The 21629-nt window shown below is 38.6% G+C and overlaps 1 protein-coding gene across 3 annotated transcripts in view; it reads right to left on the reverse strand.

Annotated features, from left to right (window-relative positions):
* The window catches only part of PDSS2 (decaprenyl diphosphate synthase subunit 2), a 261592-nt gene extending 252611 nt beyond the window's left edge, over positions 1–8981 (reverse strand). For 2 of the 3 annotated variants that reach the window (XM_029223452.1, XM_029223453.1), the window contains exon 1: positions 8368–8909. In XM_029223452.1, the coding sequence (XP_029079285.1) occupies positions 8368–8648 (281 nt within the window). In that variant the 5' untranslated portion in view covers positions 8649–8909. Of the gene's footprint in view, positions 1–8367 lie in introns of all 3 variants that reach the window. The other variant, XM_029223451.1, reaches the window with a different exon arrangement.
* Positions 8982–21629: the final 12648 nt, after the last annotated feature.

A 21629-nucleotide genomic window follows, 5' to 3' on the forward strand; every position in this document is an offset into this window, starting at 1 on the left:
ATCTAAGACCCACAGTTCTTGAATGAAGAGGAGGCCAAATCCCTCTGGAAGATTTTTTTCCCGAATGCATCTCTGGCCATTACCCAGGTAATGATGAGTTGGCAAAAGGAAAATACCCAATCCTCTTGAGGATTATTACCTACTAGCTCTGAGCTAACGTTAAGTAGGAATTAAGAATACCACTGGTCCCATTACTAAGGCATAACTTTTCTGGGTAAAGTTCTGGGCACTTCTCTAGAGTGCCCAGCTGTTCAACAAGTTCTTTCCACATTGTCCAGTCAGAACTTGCACGTGTCCCAGCTCTGGGAGAACTCTGACAGTTGTACAGCTTATAGCGCCCAAGCATCCTATGTGTGTGCTGCTTAGTTTTCAATAACAGACTCAAGTGGGCACCTTAGATTTCTGAAGCCTTTCTGTGCATGCTCTCTCCTCTTCTGCATTCTGTCCCACAATTTCCAGCTGCCTCAGCCTCCCCCAGATCTGATCCGTCTCTTCAACTCAGCAGTGCCAGCACCCTCTGCTCGAGTTCCCCCTCTCTGTGCTGCTATTTGGAAAGTGCCTCTCAGCAGAAAGTCAGTGATCACAGCTCTCACCTCATTTGTTTTCTCACTCACAGGGAGCACAATCCTGTGCTCCCTGTACTCTAAGCAGAATATAGTTGTTTCATATATATTTTATCCAGTTTTCTATTTGTTTACAGCATATTATTCTAGCTTAGCAGAAGCAGACATTTCCAATCTATCCTTTTTGCCTCGTCTATCCCTTGTTCAGCATACCCCAAACTACTACTTCCTTACACTTTGCTAGGCAACTCCTTGTGGCTTATTTTTCCCTGCCTTGGTCATTTTCTTCCCATCCACCATGACCCAACTCTTACATCACCTTAACTTTGGAAGTCTTCAATTTTCTCTAGAGAGAGATTTTTTCCTCTTTCTCTGCCTCTACAGCATATTGTTCACACATACTACAGCATATATCTCAATATCCTCTATTTGCATGTCTCCCCACTAAAATGACTTTCTAATAATAATGGTAACTGCTAACATGTGACTACTTTCTATGTTCCACGTACTCCTCTAAGTACTTCGCCTATACTTGCCCATTTACGCTTCATAAAACCCTAAGATATGGGTACTATTATCCTCATTTTACAAATGAGGAAACTAAGGCACAGAGAGGTAAAGTAAATTGCCTGAGATCCCATACCTTGGCAGTGGTAGAGTCAGGATATGCATCTAAACAGTCTGATTCCAGAGCTCATGCTCACTATACTGCCTCTCACGAATTCCTGAAGGGCAGCAACTATGTCTTATTCTTATTTGTATATCCATGCCCAGAGCACCTCAAATATTTGTGGAATGAATTAAAATTTATAATTTTCTCAAAGTCTTCCAAGAAAAAGTCCTTCATAAGTAATGTAGGCTTTCAGTACAGTAATTACAGAACTGAATCTAGAAAGGGTCTTTCATAAACATGGGAGAGACTAAAATTAAATTTCTAATAATAAATTCAAAGAGCTCTAAAGAAGTTTACCATGCAGAAAAAGACTAATAAGGTTTTTTAGGTAGCTAAGTAACTAGTGAACTCAGTCAGGAACAAAAAGTCTCTACCCAGGAATCAATACCCTCTAAGAGAGAGACTAAATGTCATAATTTGTCTCCAATAAATGCATACCAAATTGATCCCATCTATCTAAATCTAAAATAGAGATCACAGTTTTTCCAAGGCAAAAGTAAAAAGACAGAATATTTAAACAAAAATTTAATCCTAAGAGCCAAATCTGTCAAGAGTAATCAATGAACACAAAGCCACATTGCTTAATGGACTTAGCTATGTTAAATAACAAGAATTTAACCAATTCTATATGAAAAAAAGTATTGTTATTATCTTTGAAACAATTAAGTGTCCTCCATATGTTTATTAAAAGCTCATAAGTTCTTGACAGTAGACAGTATATGCAGTGAATTTATAAAAGCTAAAAGTACTTAAAAATAAAACTGATTTATAGAAATTTAAGTGACTAAAAATAAAAATATATATTTTGCACAAATGGATAATTACATTCAATTAGCAAGATAGTAATGGCCCATAGGGTTCAAGCTGTACTGGGAGAAAGTGGGGATTGATGCACTGTCACAACCTCTCCCACACTACCCATCCACATCACATACCTGGACTTTGACATCATCCTACATATAATACCACTGTCTAGCTTGGACAGGTCCACAATCCCTCATCCAAAGTTCTTGAAACCAAACGTCTTTCAGAATTTGAAATTTTTCGATTTAAGAAAGGTGCAGTTCACCCAGCACTCCAGAAAAATCTGGGGCAGCACCCTGTAATCAAACACATTAATATTTCTGTAGCAAAATGCAAGAATATTCACATTAAGTGGGATAAAGAAGACTATAAATGATCTCACATCAGTTCAGGTCAGATTTATGAGTCTAAGAAAACATTTTTTCTGAGCTTTCAGGATTTTTAAACAGTAGGAAAAGGATGATAGATTTGTACTATCAATACATACTGCATTCAATCTGCTCATTCCCTGCCTGAGAAGTGACAATAGCTCCCTTAGCTGCTATGTTCAGTTACAACACTAATTTCTACTAGTCCAGAATTGGCAACACTTTTGGAAATCATTTAGTCAAACTTTCTACTTCACTGCTTAGGAAACTACAGCCCAGAGATGGAATAACTTGCCTAAGGTCACACTGTTACCTACTGACAGAGATGAAACTAGAACATACAAGCCTCCTGTCTCCTAGGCTTACTTACTGTTTGTTCATTCACCCATCCATCCATCCATTCATTCTCTCTCTTTTCAAAGTGATTTCTTTTAGCTTTTCAAAATAACGAAATAATTATAGACTCACAGAAAGATGCAAAAATAGTACAGTCTTCCCTAGGTATCCACAGGGGCATCTGGTTACAGGGCCCCCTGAGGACACCAAAATTTGTGTTGCTCAAGTCCCTTTTATAAAAGGGCGTAGTATCTGCATATAACCTATGTGCATCCTCCAGTATACTATTTTTTTTTTTTTTTTTTTTTTGGTACGCGGGCCTCTCACTGCCGTGGCCTCTCCCGTTGCGGAGCACAGGCTCTGGACGCGCAGGCTCAGCAGCCATGGCTCACGGGCCCAGCCGCTCCGCGGCACGTGGGATCCTCCGTGACCGGGGCACGAACCTGCGCCCCCTGCATAGGCAGGCGGACTCTCAACCACTGCGCCACCAGGGAAGCCCCAGTATACTATTTTTTTTTTTTTTTTGGCTGCATTGAGTCTTCGTTGCTGCACACGGGCTTTCTGTAGTTGCGGCGAGTGGGGGCTACTCTTCTGCGGTGCGCGGGCTTCTCATTGCGGTGGCCTCTCTTGTTGCAGAGCACGAGCTCTAGGCACATGGCCTTCAGTAGTTGTGGCTCACGGGCTCTAGAGCGCAGGCTCAGTGTTGTGGCACACAGGCTTAGTTGCTCCTCAGCACATGGGATCTTCCCGGACCAGGGCTCGAACCCATGTCCCCTGCATTGGCGGGCGGATTCTTAACCACTGTGCCACGAGGGAAGCCCACGAGGGAAGCCCACGAGGGAAGCCCCCTCCAGTATACTTTAAATCATCTCTAGATTACTTACAATACCTAATACAATGTAAATATCAAGTAAATGGTAGTAAATACAATGTAAATGTTACATATAAATAGTTGCCTGGCTCAGCAAATTCAAGTTTTGCTTTTGGGGAATTTTTTTCCCCCAAATATTCTCAATCCATGGTTGGCTGAATCCACAGACACAGAACTCGTGGTTAAGGACTGACTGTATAAAAAGTCCTTATGTATCTTTCATCCAGCTTCCCCCAATATATAACTGTAGTACAATATCAAAACCTAAAAATTAACATTGGTATATTATTGTTAACAAAACTACAGACCTTATTCCATTTTCAGCACTTTTCAAAAACCTGTATTCGTTTGTGTGTAGGTATATACTGTTCTACACAACTTTATACCATGTATTGATTCACGTACCTACCATCACAATCACGATACTAAACTGTTCCATCACCACAATATACTCCTTTGTATTTACACTCCTCCCTGTTCCCCACAGTTTATGACTTAGTAGCCACTAATCTGTTCTCTATTGCTATAGTTTTGTCATTTTGAAAATGTTGTATAAATGGAATCATACTTTTGAAATTGACTTTTTCCTTAGTTGTGGTAAAATACACATAAAATTTACCATCTTAGCTATTTTTAAGTATACAGTTTGGTAGTGTTAAGTATATTCACATTAATAGTTCATTTCTTTTCATTGTTGAGTAGTATTCCATTGTACGGTTGTACCACAGTTTGTTCAACCACTCACTTTTGAATGACATATGGGTTGTTTCCAGTTTTTGGCTGTTACAAATAAGGTTGCTACAAGCACTCATGATAGGTTTTGATATGAGTTATTATTTCTCTGGGATAAATGCTCACAAGTGTGATAGCTGGGTTGTATGTTAAGTGTATGTTTAATTTTATTAAAAATTGCCACGCTGTATTCCAGAGTGGCTGTACCATTTTTACATTCCCATCAGCAATGTATGAGAAATCTAGTTTCTCACCAGGATTTCATATTGTATTTTTTATTTTAGCCATTCTAATAGGTTTGTAGTGGTATCTCATCATGCTTTTAACTTACATTTTTCTAATGGCTAATAATGTTGAACAACTTTTCATATGCTTACTTGCCATCTTTATAGGCTCTTTTTGCCCATTTCCTAATTGTATTGTTCGTTCTCTTACCACTGAGTTTAGAGAGTTCTTTACATATTCTGGATCCAAGTCCTTCTTCAGATAGTGATTTGCAAATGTTTTCTTCCTGTGGCTAATCTTTTCATCCTATTACAAGGTCTTTTTGCAGAGCAAAGTTTTCAATTTTGATGAAGTCCAATTATTATATTTTTTCTTTAATGAACTGTATTTTTGGTTTCATGTCTAAGAACTGTTTACCTAGCCCTAGGTCCCAAAAATGTTCTCCTATGTTTTCTTAAGTTTTATAGCTTTACATTTCACATTTAATTCCATTTTACATAGACCTTTTTTTTAATATGGTGTGAGGTTTAGGTCAAGGTTCATTTTCTTGCCTATACTGTCCAATTGTTCCAGCATCATTTGTTGAAAAGACTATTCTCCCTCCATTGAATTGCTTTTGCACCTTTGTCAAAAATCAATTGGGTATTATTTGTGTTGATCTATTTCTGAGTTCTCTATTCTGTTCCCTCAATCTGTCTACTCCTCTGCCAATACCACACTGTCTTGATCAATTAAGCTATATATATTAGGCTTAACATAAGGTAGAATGACTCCTCCCACTTTCTTGGTTTTTTTTTCAATATTGTTTTAGCTATTCTAGCTCCATTCATGCTGTTCATTTTACTTTACTGTACTGCTTATTCTTGCTTTTAAGGTCTTCCCTATGCCTAGTAGAGGTATGACAGCCTAAGAAAGAAGAAAAAAGAATCAAGAAGAAAAAAAATTGTAATATAGTACAATAGTAGTAGAATACTACTATTCTATAGTAGTATGTATAGTAGAATACATACATTAATAAGGCTCTTTCTAGTTCTGCCCTTTTCACTTCAACACTTTATTACAGAGACTACAATATGCATCTGCACAATGTAATATACAGTCCAGGAGGATTGGAGCCAGGAACCCCCACGGATATGAAAATCCAAGGATGCTCAAGTCCCTCATATAAAATGGCATAGTATTTGCATATAACCCAAGGCACATCCTCCCCTATACTTTAAATCATCTCTAGATTACCTACAATACCTAATACAATGTAAATTCTATGTAAATAGTTGTAAATACAATGTTAATGCTATAAAAATAGTTGCTGGTGCACAGCAAATTCAAGTTTTGTTTTTTGGAACTTTCTGAAATTTTTCTTCCCCTGCATATTTTCGATCCACACTTGGTTCAATCTGTGGTTGTGGAACCTACAGATCCGGAGGGCTGGCTGTACTACTACAACCTCCACCACTAACACTACCATTCCCATCACATACAGAAAATCCCACTATTTGATTAGCAAAAATTAAGACACTTCATGGTTCGTGTGTTGTGAGAACAGAGAGTAACCTGAACTCAGACACTGCTAGTGAGAACGTACACTGGTACAACCACTTCGGAAAACAATTTACTATCTCCTAAAGCTGAACACATGTGCACACATGCCTTTATTCTCTCAAGACAAGTACACCAGGAGACGCGTGCTGCATATTCACAGCAGCACTTTTCATAGCACCAAAAAATGCAAACAACCCAAATGCTGATCGAAAGAAGACTGTGGTATATTCACACAGCAGGATTTTACACACCAGTGAAAAACTAATGAAGTATAGTTAAACATAACAGGGATAAATCTCAGAAACAATGTCGAATTTAAAAGCAAGTCATAAAGGACTGCATGCAATAAACTAGTATATTTATAAATTTCAAAAATGAGCAAAATTATACACATTACTATTTAAGGAAACACTCATGTAATTTTTGAAGGAAAAATAAACACAAAACTCAGTATAGTGGGGATCAGGGAGATGGACCAGTGAAGAGAGAAGGTTCAATAGGATTGATAAAGTTACACTTCTTCAATTGGGTGGTAAGCTCATTCGTTTCATTATTAAGCTTTAAAATACATACCTATGTGTGTTTTGAGTGTGTATCATCTAGAATCTCTGGAGAACTAACATTCCAGCTTCAGGACAAGTTTAGCCTACTCATAAAATGACATTCCTGATAACTGGGAATGATGCCAAGAAATAAAATCACTCTACTATTGCTATTTGGTAACTAGTAACAAAGAAATAGCAAGTGTCTCATAAAAAATTAAAGCAAGAGGATGAGCAAGGGAAGTGAGGGTGGCTATAAAAGGGCAACGTGAGGGATCCTTGTAGTGATGGAAACGTTCTGCATCTTGACTGTATCAGTGTCAATATCCTGCTTGGGGGGAGAAACTGCATAAAGGGTACATTGGCTCTCTCTGCATTATTTCTTCCAACTGCATGTGAATCTCCAATTATTTCAAAAGTGTTTTTTTGTTTTTTTTTTTTAAAGAAAACATTTTTTAAAAAGATAATTTTTGTCCAGGATTTCTCCACCTTGGTACTACTGACATCTTGGTGCACCTAATACTTCATTGTAGGGGGCTGTCCTGGGCATTGTAGGGTGTTTAACAACATCCCTGGCCTCTACCTACTAAACACCAGTAGCATGCCCCAGTTGCGACATCTCCATACACTGCCAAATGTTCCCTAGTGGGCAGACTGCACCATTTGAGAACCAATGCTCCAGTCATAAAAGTGAAGAACTGTGGAAATATTCTCAATTGAAGGAGACTAAAGAGACATGACAACTAAAGTAATATCTCATCTTAGGCTGGATCCTGTACTAAAGAGGAAAGAATGCTATAAAAAAAACATTATTGGGTCAATTAACAAAAGTGGACTATCAATGGTATATTAAATAAAAGTACGATACCAATATTAAAAGTAAGTTGATTAATGTAGTTATGTAAAGAATATCCCTATGCTTATGAAATGAAGTACTTGGGGGTAAAGGACCACGACATATGCAATGTACCCCGAAATGATTCAGGAAAAATATATCTGTGTGTGTGTATGTATTCTGTTTACATATACATGTGAAGAGTATACGTACGTATGTATACCATAGGTGAATATGATTATAAAGTTATGTTCTTTGTATTATTTTTATTCTTGCAAATTTTCAGTATGTTTGAAATTATTTAATAAAAAGTTGGAGTTTTTAAAAATGGAACCAAAAGTTGTGGTCCTTAAAGTCCTAATGGCAGGTTTCACAGTAGTAGTTCAGCATAAGTGACAAAAATCCCGAGAGGAAAATGACTACTGACTAGATAAATTCCTACTCCAAGCCTGAGACAAACATTGCAAGTAACTAACTTTCGGCCTATCTCCCCCTCCCCATTCTTTTTAGAGGTGACCTCTCGAATAATGCGGAACCAAAAATAAACCTATCCCACTTTTAAAAGACTATTTCTAGGAAGCGACTCAAACCCACATCCCTACTCGATTTCTCCACAAATCACTGTGACTTCACCTTCAGTAGTTAAGAAGCAAAAACGCGAAAAGCGCACGTGTTCTCATTCTTTCTCCGCAAAGAGTTAGTAAGTTAAGGTGAGTAGAGCAGAGAAGACACAACATCGAATGCCTAGGATGGCTGAGGAAAGGAAGAGGTAAAAAGGGCAGGCAGGCAGTCTCAAAGAGGGAGGAAAGGGTGTATAGGCCAGGAAAAAGGACCCGAGTGGGTGTGAGTGTGTCAGGGCGAGAGGGAGTAGCTCACCTGGCTGTGGTAAGCAGAGGGTGCTGAGTCCCCACCAGCTTCCGCACCTGCATAGCGATGTTGCTGAGCTCGTCGCTCAGCAGGCAGCGGAGGCTCATGAAGGACGTGGGGTAGCCCACGATCTTCTCCGCCTCTGACACCACTTGGTTCCAGTGGGCCGGGGACCTGGAGGACTGACCACGCCAGGAGACCACCGAGGAGATGGTGTCGAGGGGGCCACGTCGGGGCCCCGAGGCCCCGAGATAACAGGGCAAGCGCAAAAGCAGCTGCCGAAGGCTCATAGTTTGAGTCTGGGGGTGTCAGGGACTTGAGGGTGTCCGGAGGTGGCGCGGGAAACAAGCTAGGAGCAGATGAGGAACTTGCGGGAACTAGAAGGAAGCAGCGCTTCTTGACCCTCAGAGGAGGGTGGGTTTCTGGAGCCGTGACCAGAAACGAACTTTAACTGCAGCTTTCTGCAGCCTGGGTTAGACAGACAACAGCCCCAAGTCAGCGCTGCCTACGGCCATCTAGGGTAGCAGCCACAGCACTGCCTAGGTGGGGAGCGCCATATTGTGAGCGTCAAACGCGGCTTGCCGTAAAGACGGAGGAGGGCTGTTCTGCGGCAAAGAATTTTTTCCTACTTTACGGCGCAGCCGTGAACGGCCCGGAGGGGCGGGGCTTTGGAGGTGAACCCCGGAAGGCGAGGTAGGATGAAAACATCAGCTCCTCCCACTTTCTCGTCCCTGCGAGGACAGAGGGTGACAGAGACCGGGTTGTGGGCCCCGAGTGGTGCCCCAGCCCCTTGAATCTGGGACGAGTCTGAATCGTTGTAGGATTCCCAGCGCCCAGCGCAGTGTGGGCACGCATAAATATGTGTCGTGAACGAGGGTCGGTGTCTACTAATGATCTTTTCGCGGCCCCCAGCCCTCCGGAAGGAGGGGCTCAGGCGGAGGCGCCAGCTTCTCTGGGAAGCCATCGGCCGCCAAGCCCTGGCAGTGGTGGTGGACTGGCGTGAGGGCCGCTTCTCGGACTGTGGGGCTTCAGGAGCTGTGGGCCACAGCTCATGTGGAGTGAGGTGGGAGGCAGAATCCGGACGTGGGGCTGAGCGCTCGTGACCTCTGCTCCCAACCTAGGAAAGGTGGCGTAGCCCCGCAGAAAGGGTGTTTTTTGTTTTTTATTTCCCCAGGGTGTGTCCTCATTCCTTGTCTCTGGCCGCCTCACTGAGCCTCAGTTCCCATGTGTACAGCTCAGGCAGAACCAGCAGTGCCCCCTGAAAGGGTGCAGAGAGACACTTCTAGAAGGAAGCTCCGCTCACCGTCGAGAATCCAAAACTACCACTGACTCTAGTGCTTCCACTTACATACAGCCCATGTATTAGTTCATTTAATCCTCAAAACAACCCCGTTAAGTAGATAATATTAGTATTCTCCGTGTTTCACATGAGGAAACTGAGGCACAGCCAAGTCGTGTAAATTGCCTAAGGCCACACTAGGCAGGAAAGTAAACCCAGGTAATCTGGTTTCTGAATCCATGTTCTTAGCTACAACATTACTGTCTAAGTAACAGGTTACCAACCACTTCTCATTGTTGTCAGTGTGGTCCTGTAATGCTACCTATTCTTTATCATGTATGTCTAGCATCCTGCCCCCTTTCTCATCACCCAAAACAAGTGTTAACAAACCCTTGTTAATAATAAAGATATATTACCGAGTTTTACACCCTAAAAAAAATAGCTTGTAAAACTCTCTTTAACTTTCAAAATCCTTTCAAATTCATGATTGATATTTTTAAAATTAGCATCATGCCTAATACTGGACTAGATTCGGGCTACATAAAAAAATTCAGACTTAAAAATGGGCAAATTAAGGAGTAATTATTCACTTTGCACAAAAGATGCTTTCTCTAAAAAGGTTTAGCCTCAGACTCCCTTTGAATGGCAAATTTCCCTTGTGATTTAACAATCCAATTTTATTTCCAAAAATTCAGTTTAGGCATAACTTTTCAAGGGTACATTTTAGATAAAGTGAATTATGCTCATAAGTATTAAAAACAGTCTGGCCCAATAAATAAGGCAGGCCGAAGTTCAAAAACAATTCCTGTGAAAGAGATAACACACTCCCGGCAATAAAATTCAGGTCTGTTCTAGATGAAAATAAATGTGGAGAGTGAGATACCTTACCATTCTAAAAAGTTCCAAGGCCTGAGCTTCTGGGTTATCCAAGGTGAAAGAAGTCATGAAAAAAAGGAAGGGAGATAAGGACTGAATGTGATATATTGTGCACCTGAGGCTGTTTCTTTAGCAGCATGGTACTTTAAGACTAACTTTTCATGCAATTTCCTTAATACCAATTCACAGCATGTACTTTAATTTCTCCACAGAAGCCAAGAGCATTATTCTCTGGTCATACTCTATTAACCAAGTTTTTGATTATTCATGGGACTTTTAGTCCCATTTACTTTAAATAAGTAGCACTTTCCTTTATTCTTAGAGTTAAAAGTTTGCATTATACCTAATGATAATCAGTTTTTAGAAGGTTAAAATTGTATTTATTATTTAATCTTCCAGATAAATACATAACTCCTTAGAGTCTGACTAAAGAGATATCTGAATTGCTAGTGACTTCTGGAGGTGCAGAGAGGGAGAATCTGTGACTCTGCCCTTCCTCTGTCACTGATGATAGTCATTTTGAGGATGTCTGTGAATGTGTGCATAAAGGAAGAATACAGCAGGGTTCCTTACCTTGGCACTAATGACATTTTGGAGCAAATAATCCTTTGTTATGGTAGGCAGGGGGCCGGGGGTGAAGGCTGTCCTGTGCATAGTAGATGTTTTGCAGCATCCCTGGCTTCTACTCACTAGGTGCCAGTAGTACCCCTCTCCAACCAGATTTGTCTAAGGACCTGGCCAAATGTCCCCTGGGGGGCAAAATCGCCCATAAGAATACAGGGAAATGGGAGATGCTGAAAGAAAAAAATTCCCATCCATGACATTTACTCCTACAAAGCAGCAGAAGAGGTCCTGGGTGTGAGCAGCCCTGCAAATTAGAGAGTAGTCACTCTACAATCTGTGGAAACCTCCAGCCATACACAGGGACATCTCCTTGGCATTGGGATTTTTCTGGAGACAGAAAGCTGACAAAAGATGGTCACAGTTCCTCCTTCACCTTTCTAAAGATCCTGAAGCTGGTAAAGTACTAGTGGACTTCACTTGCTGTCTCTCTGCGTTCTGCTGACCTTAGAAAGAAGTGAGGTCATATTTGATGTCCTTTTCTTTGGCCAGAAACTCGAACCAGCCTTTGGAAATACAAGGTCTTAACACGGATGGTGTATGCTTTGGGCTTAGGCATTTCCATGATTAGGTGAGTGGAAATAGATAGGGATACTGCAGCCACCCTGCTATCACCCTCAAAACAATCACCTATTGTTTATGCTAAGAGAGTTCTTCCAAAAGTAGATGAAAGCGTGGCATGTATCTTGGGGCAGAATGATAAAAGGAGGCAATAATCTGATTAGCAAAAATCCAAAAGTTTGACCACCTACTGGGTTGGCAGGCTAGAGAACAGGGATGGTACATATTACCAGTAAGAATGTAAAATGCTGTGTAAACAGCACCTATGGAAGGGAATTTGATAATCCCTAGCAAAATTACATATATGTTTATATACTGTGTGTAATTACAATATACATTTGACCCAGAAATTCCAATTCCAGAAATCCTTCCCAAAATATAAAATGACTTATGCACAAGGTTTTTCACTGCACTATTATTTGTAATAGCAAAAGACTGGAAACAAACCAAATAACCATAAGTAGGGGACTAGCTGAATAAACTGGGGTAGATCCATACAATGAAACACTATGCAACTCTGAAAAAGAATGAGGGCCATCTCCAGAAAATATGTCTCGTATATCTCCAGAAAATATGTCAGCTTTAAACAGCAACAAAAGCACAACCAAGGTGCAGAGCAGTATAGTATGCTATTTTCTTAGATAGGTGAACTACAAATATATATTTGTATACATTTGGGAGGGGGGAAAACAGGTGGAAAGGACAGGCATGCAAGCAAAGTACTCTGATGAATATACCTTGACTATATAGTTTTGACTTTAGAATCATATATATGTATTTTACATATTCAAAATAATTTTAAACTCAAAAGAAAAATGTGATTCCTAAAATTTGAAAACAACTGAAGCAAATTACCTAACTGTATATTAAGTTGGTGGTATAATCGCACCAAGTAATTAATTTAATGACTTTAGAAAATACTGTTTTCACTGTACATTCACCGAAGAATATGCTCTCAGGATAAATAGATTTACAAAGAAGTCTTAAACTTCATTCAGTGTCTTATTGCTAGTAGAAATACAGATATTATTACTTTCAAACTATTCTTGTATATTACAGGTAAAAACCAATATTAGAGTTGTTATGAATGATTTTCAGAGTAAGTAGGATCCATGTAAGATTAAAGGTGAATTGGAAATAGTATGAACTTATGATTTTTCCTTTTGAAAAGTGTTTCTTATAACAGAAACAGACTCACAGATATAGAGAACAGACTTGTGGTTGCCAAGGGGGAGGGGGGTGGGGAAGGGAAGGATTGGGAGTTTGGGATTAGCAGATGCAAACATATATAGAATGGATAAACAACAAGGTCTTACTGTATAGCACAGGGAACTATATTCAATATCTTGTAATAAACCATAATGGAAAAGAATATGAAAAAAATATACATGTATAACTGACTCACTTTGCTGTGCAGCAGAAATTAACATAGTAAATCAACTATACTTCAATAAAATAAATTTTTAAAAAATAAGTAAGTACATTTCAGGAAAAAAAAATGTTTCTTATATCCCAACAAGGAAAATTTTACATTTATTGAAGAAGGAAAAAAAATTTACTTGCTTTATCCCTTGAAAAGTCCTAGAAGTAATGATAATCGTGTACCAATGAGCACCTTTAGCGTTCATATTGTACTTTTAATACATCATTTCCTATTAAAAGGAAGGACATTCTTTGGAGGAATGACAGATATCAGGTCTGGGGCTAGAAATGTGCATGATGAGCCTGGGACACCCTGTTGTGCCAGAAGCTGTTAAAGTCTAAAGTCTAATAGGACAAGTCAAAGGGAGAATGCTATCAGCATAAAGGAGCTTCTACTGGCTGAAAAAGGGACAATCTGAGCATCGGAAAAGAGTAAGACAAGTACAATTGACTGAAATTCATTGATGACATATAAATCTTTTTCATTATTAGACATAACTAATTGAGTATTTGCAATATAGTGAAAGAATTGAGCATTTATCCTGCCCTTCCTGCAAGAATTACATTTAGTGGTGTCTTAGTCTGGCTTACCCCCTTGAAAGCTGAACCTGGAACAAGGGCTTACTTTTAGGTAGTATATTTTGGACAGCATTCTCAGGAAACAGCAGCGGATGACTAGGAGAGTGAAACAGGGCAAGTCAATACAAGGGTGTTCTTGAGTTAGTCATCACAGTGGGCAATAAGGCCTTGAGCCTGCAGGGACTCCTTGAATTGCTATGTGGAATATACTTCATAATTGTCAGCTTGATGCAAGAGAGGAGCAGTTATCAACCAGCTTCCACCGCCCATTGATCCATATTTTCCCCTTGGGACCTGAGCCCCCTCACATTTCTAAGCTGTCCTGTGAGTGCTAGCAGATGTCCCACCTTCATGGAGTCAGAGGAACTCAGGGGTAGAACGTGAGATGTATGAGGAGAGATGCTGTCAGGTTACACCTGCAGGAAGCAGGTTGCTTCAGCAATGGCTGTGGCTGTAGTAGGAGGCAGGCTGAGAGGATGTGAAACTGGGAACAACTGCCTCTTCTAATGTGGTAACCAAATAGCTCAGGCTGGTGAAAGAAAGTTTATAACACAATTCCACCTAATAGAAGGGGAATAAAGGATAGGATTAGGAAATCACCATATTGTAATTCCTTACGAAATAATCAATTCAGGCAACAATCAGCAGTAGATGAGAGGTTGGTGGGGAACTTTGCAATGGAGGCCTCAGGCTGACACCACCTGCAACCACTAACCACTGACAGCATCACTAGGAGTCGGGAGTCCACATAGATGTGCCTCCTGGTGTGGTGAATTATGAAGTATACAAAACTACCTATGAAATATTCTTGCCCATATAGTTGAATCTAAATCTCCTCAAGCCTGTAGGTCTAACTTCCAATTTTCTAGAAACATAGGAGGGAGACGAACAAGTGAAATAGCTTCACAAGGAAGCAAACAGACCAATCCAGCATATAAGATATTCTACAACTGACTGAATTCTACAACTGAAGACAAGAGGGTAAAAGGGGAACGAGTACAAGGACGACTCTAAGTTGAAAGATCTTTAAGGGGCATACCAAACCAAATGTAATGTGTAGACTTTGTTTAAATCCTGATTCTATCAAACCAACTGTAAAAAAGTAAGTTTTGAGACATTTAAAGAAATCTGAGCCATAGTTTTGATATATTAGGTATTGCAAAGGAATTATTATTAATTTTATGTGTGAGTCTACAAGAAAAATGTCCGTATTTTTAAGTGATACATACTAAAGTATATAGGGATAGAATAATGCAGTGTCAGGAACTTGCTTTATGACACTTCAGGAGGGGAAAAAATAGATAAAGCAAGTATGCTAAAATCTAGAAAGTTGTTGATTTAGGATGATGAGTATATGGTATTTGTTATTCAATTTCATGTATGATTGAATATTTGCATAATTAAAAAATTTTTAAGAGGCAAGTAAATATCCTTATCCCTTTTTTATAAATGGAAGGAAGTCAAATGAATCGCTCAAAGTCATAAAGCTGGAAAGTGGTAGAGCTAGATTTAAAGCTCATCTCACTCCTTCCCCCATATCCTGTTGTCTTCAGAACTGAATGCATTTATTTATTTATTTGTTTATTTTCCAGCTTCAGGTACACATAATTGCTTCTTAACACGCTTTCATCATTGGTCCATGCATTGTTCTTTTTTATTTTATTATGGTGGTAGGCAGCCTCTAAGATGGTGCCCAGTGATCCCTGCATCTGAATAGTCGTACCTTGTGTGGTCCCCTTCCACCTTGTCTCAAGGATGGTATGTGTGATCAATAGCATGCAGCAAAAGTAATGGTGTGTTAATTCAATATTAGTTTTATGAAAGACATTGCAGCTTCCCTCTTGGTCTCTCTCTCTCTCATATTCTCTCTGTCTCTGTCTGTCTCTTTCTCTCTCTCATTACTTGCTCTAGTGGGGGAAGCCATGTCATGAGCAGTCCTATGAAGAGGCCCATGTATTGAGGAACTGAGCCTTTTGCCAAGAGCCATGTGAATGAGCCATCTTGGAAGCAGATCCTCCAGCTCTTTTAGAGACTGCAGCCCTGACTCACAGCTTTACTGTAACCTCGTGAGAAACTCTGAGCCAAACCACCCAGCGAAGATGCACCCAGATGCCTGACCCAAGGAATTACGTGAAATAACAAATATTGTTTTAAGTTGCTAAATTATAGGATAATTTGCTTTGCTACAATTAAAAAACTATAAATCTTTTATAAATTATAATTACAAATATATAATTCATAATTTTAAATCCTTGTAAAATATATATAGTGAACCCACCACCAGCACAAGCACTAGAATACTGACAATAGCTTACTTCTGACAGTGTGGCCTTCCTCCATCCCATTCTCCTTAATTCCTAATCCAAGGTTATCTTTATCCTTAATTTGTATTTATCATTCCCATGATTTTTAAGACACATAGTTTAATACTATATGTATTCCTAAAAGGTATATTATTTAGTTTGTTATTTTTAGCTTAAAAAGGAGATCCCATGCTAGATGTAATTTTCTGTGACCTTTTTTATTTACTCAACATTGTTTTCCTGAGATTCACCCATATTGATGTTTATAGTGGCAGTGCATTTGTTTTGACTGCTGTTTAATATACATACCACACTTTATCCCTTCTCCTGTCAATGGACATTTGGATTGCTTCCAGATGTTTTTCTTTTTTCTGTTACAACAATGTTGCCATGAGGAGGTTTACAAATGCCTCCAGGTTCACATGTTAAAAAAGTTTACATCTAGCATTGGAATTACTGGGTTGTAGGATATGTGAATATTCAACTTTAATAGATAATGCCAAACAGCTTTCCAAAGTGGCTTTTCCAATTTACACTTCCACCAGCTATTTACGAGAGATCCTGTTGATCACTCCCTCTCAACATTTGATATTGTCAGACTTCTTAAAATTTACAACAAATGGGTATAAAATGGAATCTCATTACAGTAGGAATCTGCATTTCCCACATCACTGAATGTCCTCTCCATCTTACAGATTAACCTTCAAAGATGATGTGGGAGAGTATATATGACTATAATTCTTCATTTTAATTTTCCTTCTCAAATCCTCCCCATGTTCACATGTTCTTTCTTGACATCTAATGATCTGAGTGTTATACCTTAGAACAACTCTAATTAGGGAGGAAATGGACCAAAACGGCTCTCCTTTTTTCCTAGTTTCTCTCCCTACAGAACAGCAATGTGGAATAGACTAGCAATTCTGCTAGTTAATGTCACACTAGGATTAGCTCAGTGGGTGGGGGAAAAACTTGGTCCTTTTCTTTTACAAAGACTCCTTCCAGGAGACTATTTTCTTTTAGGAACTTGGAATGGAAAAAAAAAAAAAAATCTGCTGAGACGGTTTTTGCTTGAACATAGACAGCATTAAAAACGGTTAGCAACACCATACCGAGAGCTCTGCCGTGCATGCTCCCACTGCTTTGGTTTCCACCTCTAACTTTGTTTCCTGCCCCTGGGCGCCCTCCTCACTTTCTTGGAAGCCCAGCTTAATTTTCAAAGGATGTTTGTAAAGTTTATCTGTATTTCTGGATGTCTATAGTAGAGACGTTTTCTGTTCTCTAATTTACCATAAAGGTCTGATCTGGAAGTTTCCACCCTCATTGTCCTCTCTTTCTCTTTTCCTTCACTTAAAAAAAAAAATCAAACTTTTTATTTTGGAATAAATTTAGATTTACAGAAAAGTTGAAAAAAAATGGCTAGCAATCTGAGTTCTACAGTTCTGTTCTGAATCACTGTATGATCATAGGCTAGTCATTAACCCTTCTGAGTTTAAAATTACAAATCTGTAAAACAAAAGTAAATGATCTCTGAGGTCCAGTTAAGTATCAAAACGTTTTTATTCCATGATTGAAATTAACTAGTAGACTATTCTGGTCCTTATGGTCATTTCAGTCTTTCTCTGTCTCTCTGATCCAAACAACCCAGTTGATTTGGCATTAACATAGGTTGTAACACCAGGCCCATAAGGAAGATTTCAGAGAGGACCCTATCATTCTTCTTTAATGGTTCTGTTTGTCATTGCATCCCCACTCTTAATACAGTGTCTGCTGAAGAATAGACACCACATAAATATTTGTTGGTCAGTTGAATGAATACTGAATGAATGAGCTGGGCCTTTATTCTCCATTCCTTTCTTTACTCCATCATCACACTCAAGTTCAAAAGTTATTTTAGTTGTATTTTATTTATGATAAGATCAGTAAACCCAGAGCAAAGAATGTCTCCATGACTACAAATTCAGCTAGTTCTCCATTGCCACTTAAACATTTCTCATGAAGACCAAAAGTCACCATAACTAACTGAATCAAAATCTCTGGACTTGAGGACAAGGTATCAGTATTTTTCAAATACTCCTCAGGAGATTCTAATATGCAGCCAGGGTTGAGAATAACTATTCTAGAAAAATGATAATCTAACCATTTTTACTATTATTTCTTGTTGGTTCTCTCTCTCTCTCTCTCTCATTCTCTCTCTCCCTTCCTATCTACTTTCCTTCTTTATTTTCTTTCTTTTTTAAGAAAAATAAATATATAGGTCAGACTTCATCCCCTAAGGTTCTACAGAAATTGTGATAGAATTCTACATGTAGAAGAATCCTCCTTTTGTTGCATAGAATGCATACATAGGTAACATCAGGCAGAAGGGGGTCAAGACATACTGCATTTGTTATACATAGAAAGGTTGACAACATCAAATTATAGTGTTGTCAAGGCATCTTATCAGTAACTGCTGTCCTGTAGTAATAAATATAACTCCTAAATTACCTGAAAATATTTTCTCTGTCTTAAGATGCAGCTTTCTTCTAAAATTGGAAAATGGAAAATTCAAGGATGGATGTGTCTATGGATGAACAATCAAATCAGTATGGTCAGTTAATTCTAAAAAATCACTTTTTACAAATTTACTGAAACAACTCAGTCAAGCCATTCTTTTCATAAGTCCAATGACCAAGTCAACTAAATAAGTCAATCTGAAGCCCCATGTAGACTCACACTAATTCTTATCTAGAAATACCTATTCAAAGTCCCCCCAAATTAAAGTCATCATATGCAAAGGCTATTATGGTGTGGCCCATAGATAAATATATCTTTAAAAACTATTTCTTCCCAAATAAAGATAACATGTCTGAAATGAGAGGGAGAAAGAGAAAGAGATTCCATTATTAAACCTGGAAATACAGAAGCAGTGGTATCAACTTGCTGGGCTGAAGAAAATTTGCGAAAGACCATCTGAGATCAGATGATTAGGGAAAAATCATGTAAGGTCATTTCCCAACAGCTGACATCCACATAAAAGAGATGTCATTGTCAACTACTACAGTGTCAGAGCTCTTTCTCAAAAGTACCCTGGTTTAAATCAATCAGAAGAGCTCGCTGTGATGTTTTCTGTTCTTTGAAATCATGCCATAAGCAAACATCTGTAATAAATATGTTTGAGTATTATAGGGCTGGTATGACTACGTTGGGAGTAATAGGTTTGAAGTGCATAACAAAATAAAAGGAACATGCTGATGTCAAAGGGAGTAAGAGTTGCTTTATTTTTCTAAGAATAAAAGAGACTGGGTCCCCAAAGTCTAAACAAAGAACAACTCTGCAAGACACTCTTTCCATGGAGAGTGACAGAGCTTGGTGATTAAGGGATCAAACACAAGAGCCAGATTCCCTGCATTTGAATCCCAGCCTTACTATTAACCAATAGTGCAAAACTGGGCAAATTATGTAATTTACTCTCAGTGCTGTGGTTTTCTTAGTTGTAAAATGGGAAGAACAATATTACCTATATTAATGGGTAATTTTGAATATTAGCATGAGTTCATAAACATAAAGTACCTAGATCAGTGCCTGGCAAATAGGAAACTTACATCACAAACCCCCATCGTTCTCCACTGTTCAACCATAGGTCCTCCTGACTTCAAATCAGTAAAAAATATAGATATAAAGTGCTTTTGTTTCTTATACTTCTAGGAGAATGGCTATTTTTAACTCCAGAACAAATCATACAATTTACCCACACAGCATACACATGTACGTACAAAAGACAATTGAAATGCTGTGTTGCTTGTGAATATTATGGTGATGTGTTGTTTTAAGGATGTTGAAAGTTATAGGGCTTAGAACTTACTTTATTTTAGGTAGAAATCCATTCACTTTTGAAGCCCTCTTTTGAATTATTAGATTTCTCTTACAGAGGTCTTTCTGTGATATTTTTAAATGGGTATTTTTTTTTACTTTTTATTACTTTCTATTATAGTTTTCAAACTTTACACAAAAGTAGAAAAAATAGGATAATGAGACCATATGTACTTATTATCCGGTTTTGGCAGTTATCCACATTTTTCACTCCCCTTCCCAACAGTGCTGGAGTATTTTGAAGCAACTCCCAGATATCATATTTTGCCTCTAAATATTTCAGAATTTATTTACAAGAAATGAAGACTTCCTTTTTAAAAAGTAATCACAATACAATTGCACCTAACAAAATGACCAAAATTCTTAACATTCAAATTGTCTCAAAAATGCCTTTATATGGGTGATTTGTTTAAGTTAAGATCCGAACAATGTGAAACGGGTAGTTTAAGTTGTAGCTATTTGGTTTTATACGTTGGAAGATGTTTCAGCTTCATACTTTTTCTAAAGGGAAATGAATGACCACAGCTGCAATTTGAAGTTGAAATCATCATAATAATAGAGGAGAGAAAGCTAGAGTAAGAAGTGGGAGTCTCACAGTAGGTTTAGGCTTTACTTGTAACACTGACCCAGGGGTCTATTTCATGACAGTCGATTCTTTTGCTATAGTAGAAAGAAGAAAAACAATTCTTCTAAAGTACTTGTGATATAGGAAGCATATGGAGTTTAAAAAACAGCCTGTCTGTGGGCATTCCAAGACACTGAAGCTGAATGAACTGGTCAACATCTCAATCTTTGAAGTCCCCTGGGCATAGAACTTTCTCCTGTTTTTCATTTATCCCAGGCTGTAAGAGAGACAGTCTCTGCTTTAAAAATATTTCCAAAGGATTTGTTGGTGATATTTGCACCTTGGTTCTCATATTTTATAATCATGTCTCAGGTTTTTTTTTTTTTTCTCTGCAGGACTATTTGCATGCCTCTTAAGGCTCGAATCTAATGTTTTTATTGGACCTCATTGTTTTTAATATTGATTTAATATGACTGCCATTGAAGGCCCCAAGCGTTTTTACAAGGAGACACTTTATAATTCCTTTATAGGTTACTTGTAATTATCAGAATAAATGAGATATCCCTTTCAAAGGAGGTGGATAGGAAATAAGTAACAAAGGTAGTATTTATATAGATAAAATGTTAACATATTGGTACGGTGTGGGGGGAATCCAAAAATAAATGAACCCACATCCTTCTGTGGATTGCTACAATATAACCTCTTGCAGCTATGAAAGCTAGTGAGAAAATCATCTATATTGATTAGGAACTCAAAATAGTCTTTTATCTTGCATACTTCTTTTCCTCGGGTCCCATTTATGATTGTAAAATTACTACTGCTTCTATATTTCTCTTTATAATGCCTTTTGGAGTATGGTTTGTTAAAACTGTATAGAGTGATAGTTAAGATACTAGGCTCTGGAATCAGGCTAGATCTAAATCTTGGTTCTATCACTTCCTAGCTGAATGTCTTTGGGCAAGTCACTTAACCTTTCTATGCTTTGGTTCATTCATCTGTAAAATGGGTGTAAAATACCTATATACCTACCTTATTATAAAATATTTTTGATTATAGTTCAGCAAATATTCACTCCCATCTCCCTTGGGGTATGACCCCCACCCCGCCCCACTGATGTTGGTCTTGGTCATGGAATACTGGTAGAAGTGACGGTGTGCCAGTTCCATGCCTGGCAGCATGTGTTTTCACTTGCCCTCTTGTTCTCCTAACGTCACCA

This window comes from Monodon monoceros, unplaced genomic scaffold, assembly GCF_005190385.1.
Source record: "Monodon monoceros isolate NGI ecotype Baffin Bay Population unplaced genomic scaffold, NGI_Narwhal_1 Super_Scaffold_15, whole genome shotgun sequence".
NCBI classification, from domain to species: domain Eukaryota; kingdom Metazoa; phylum Chordata; class Mammalia; order Artiodactyla; family Monodontidae; genus Monodon; species Monodon monoceros.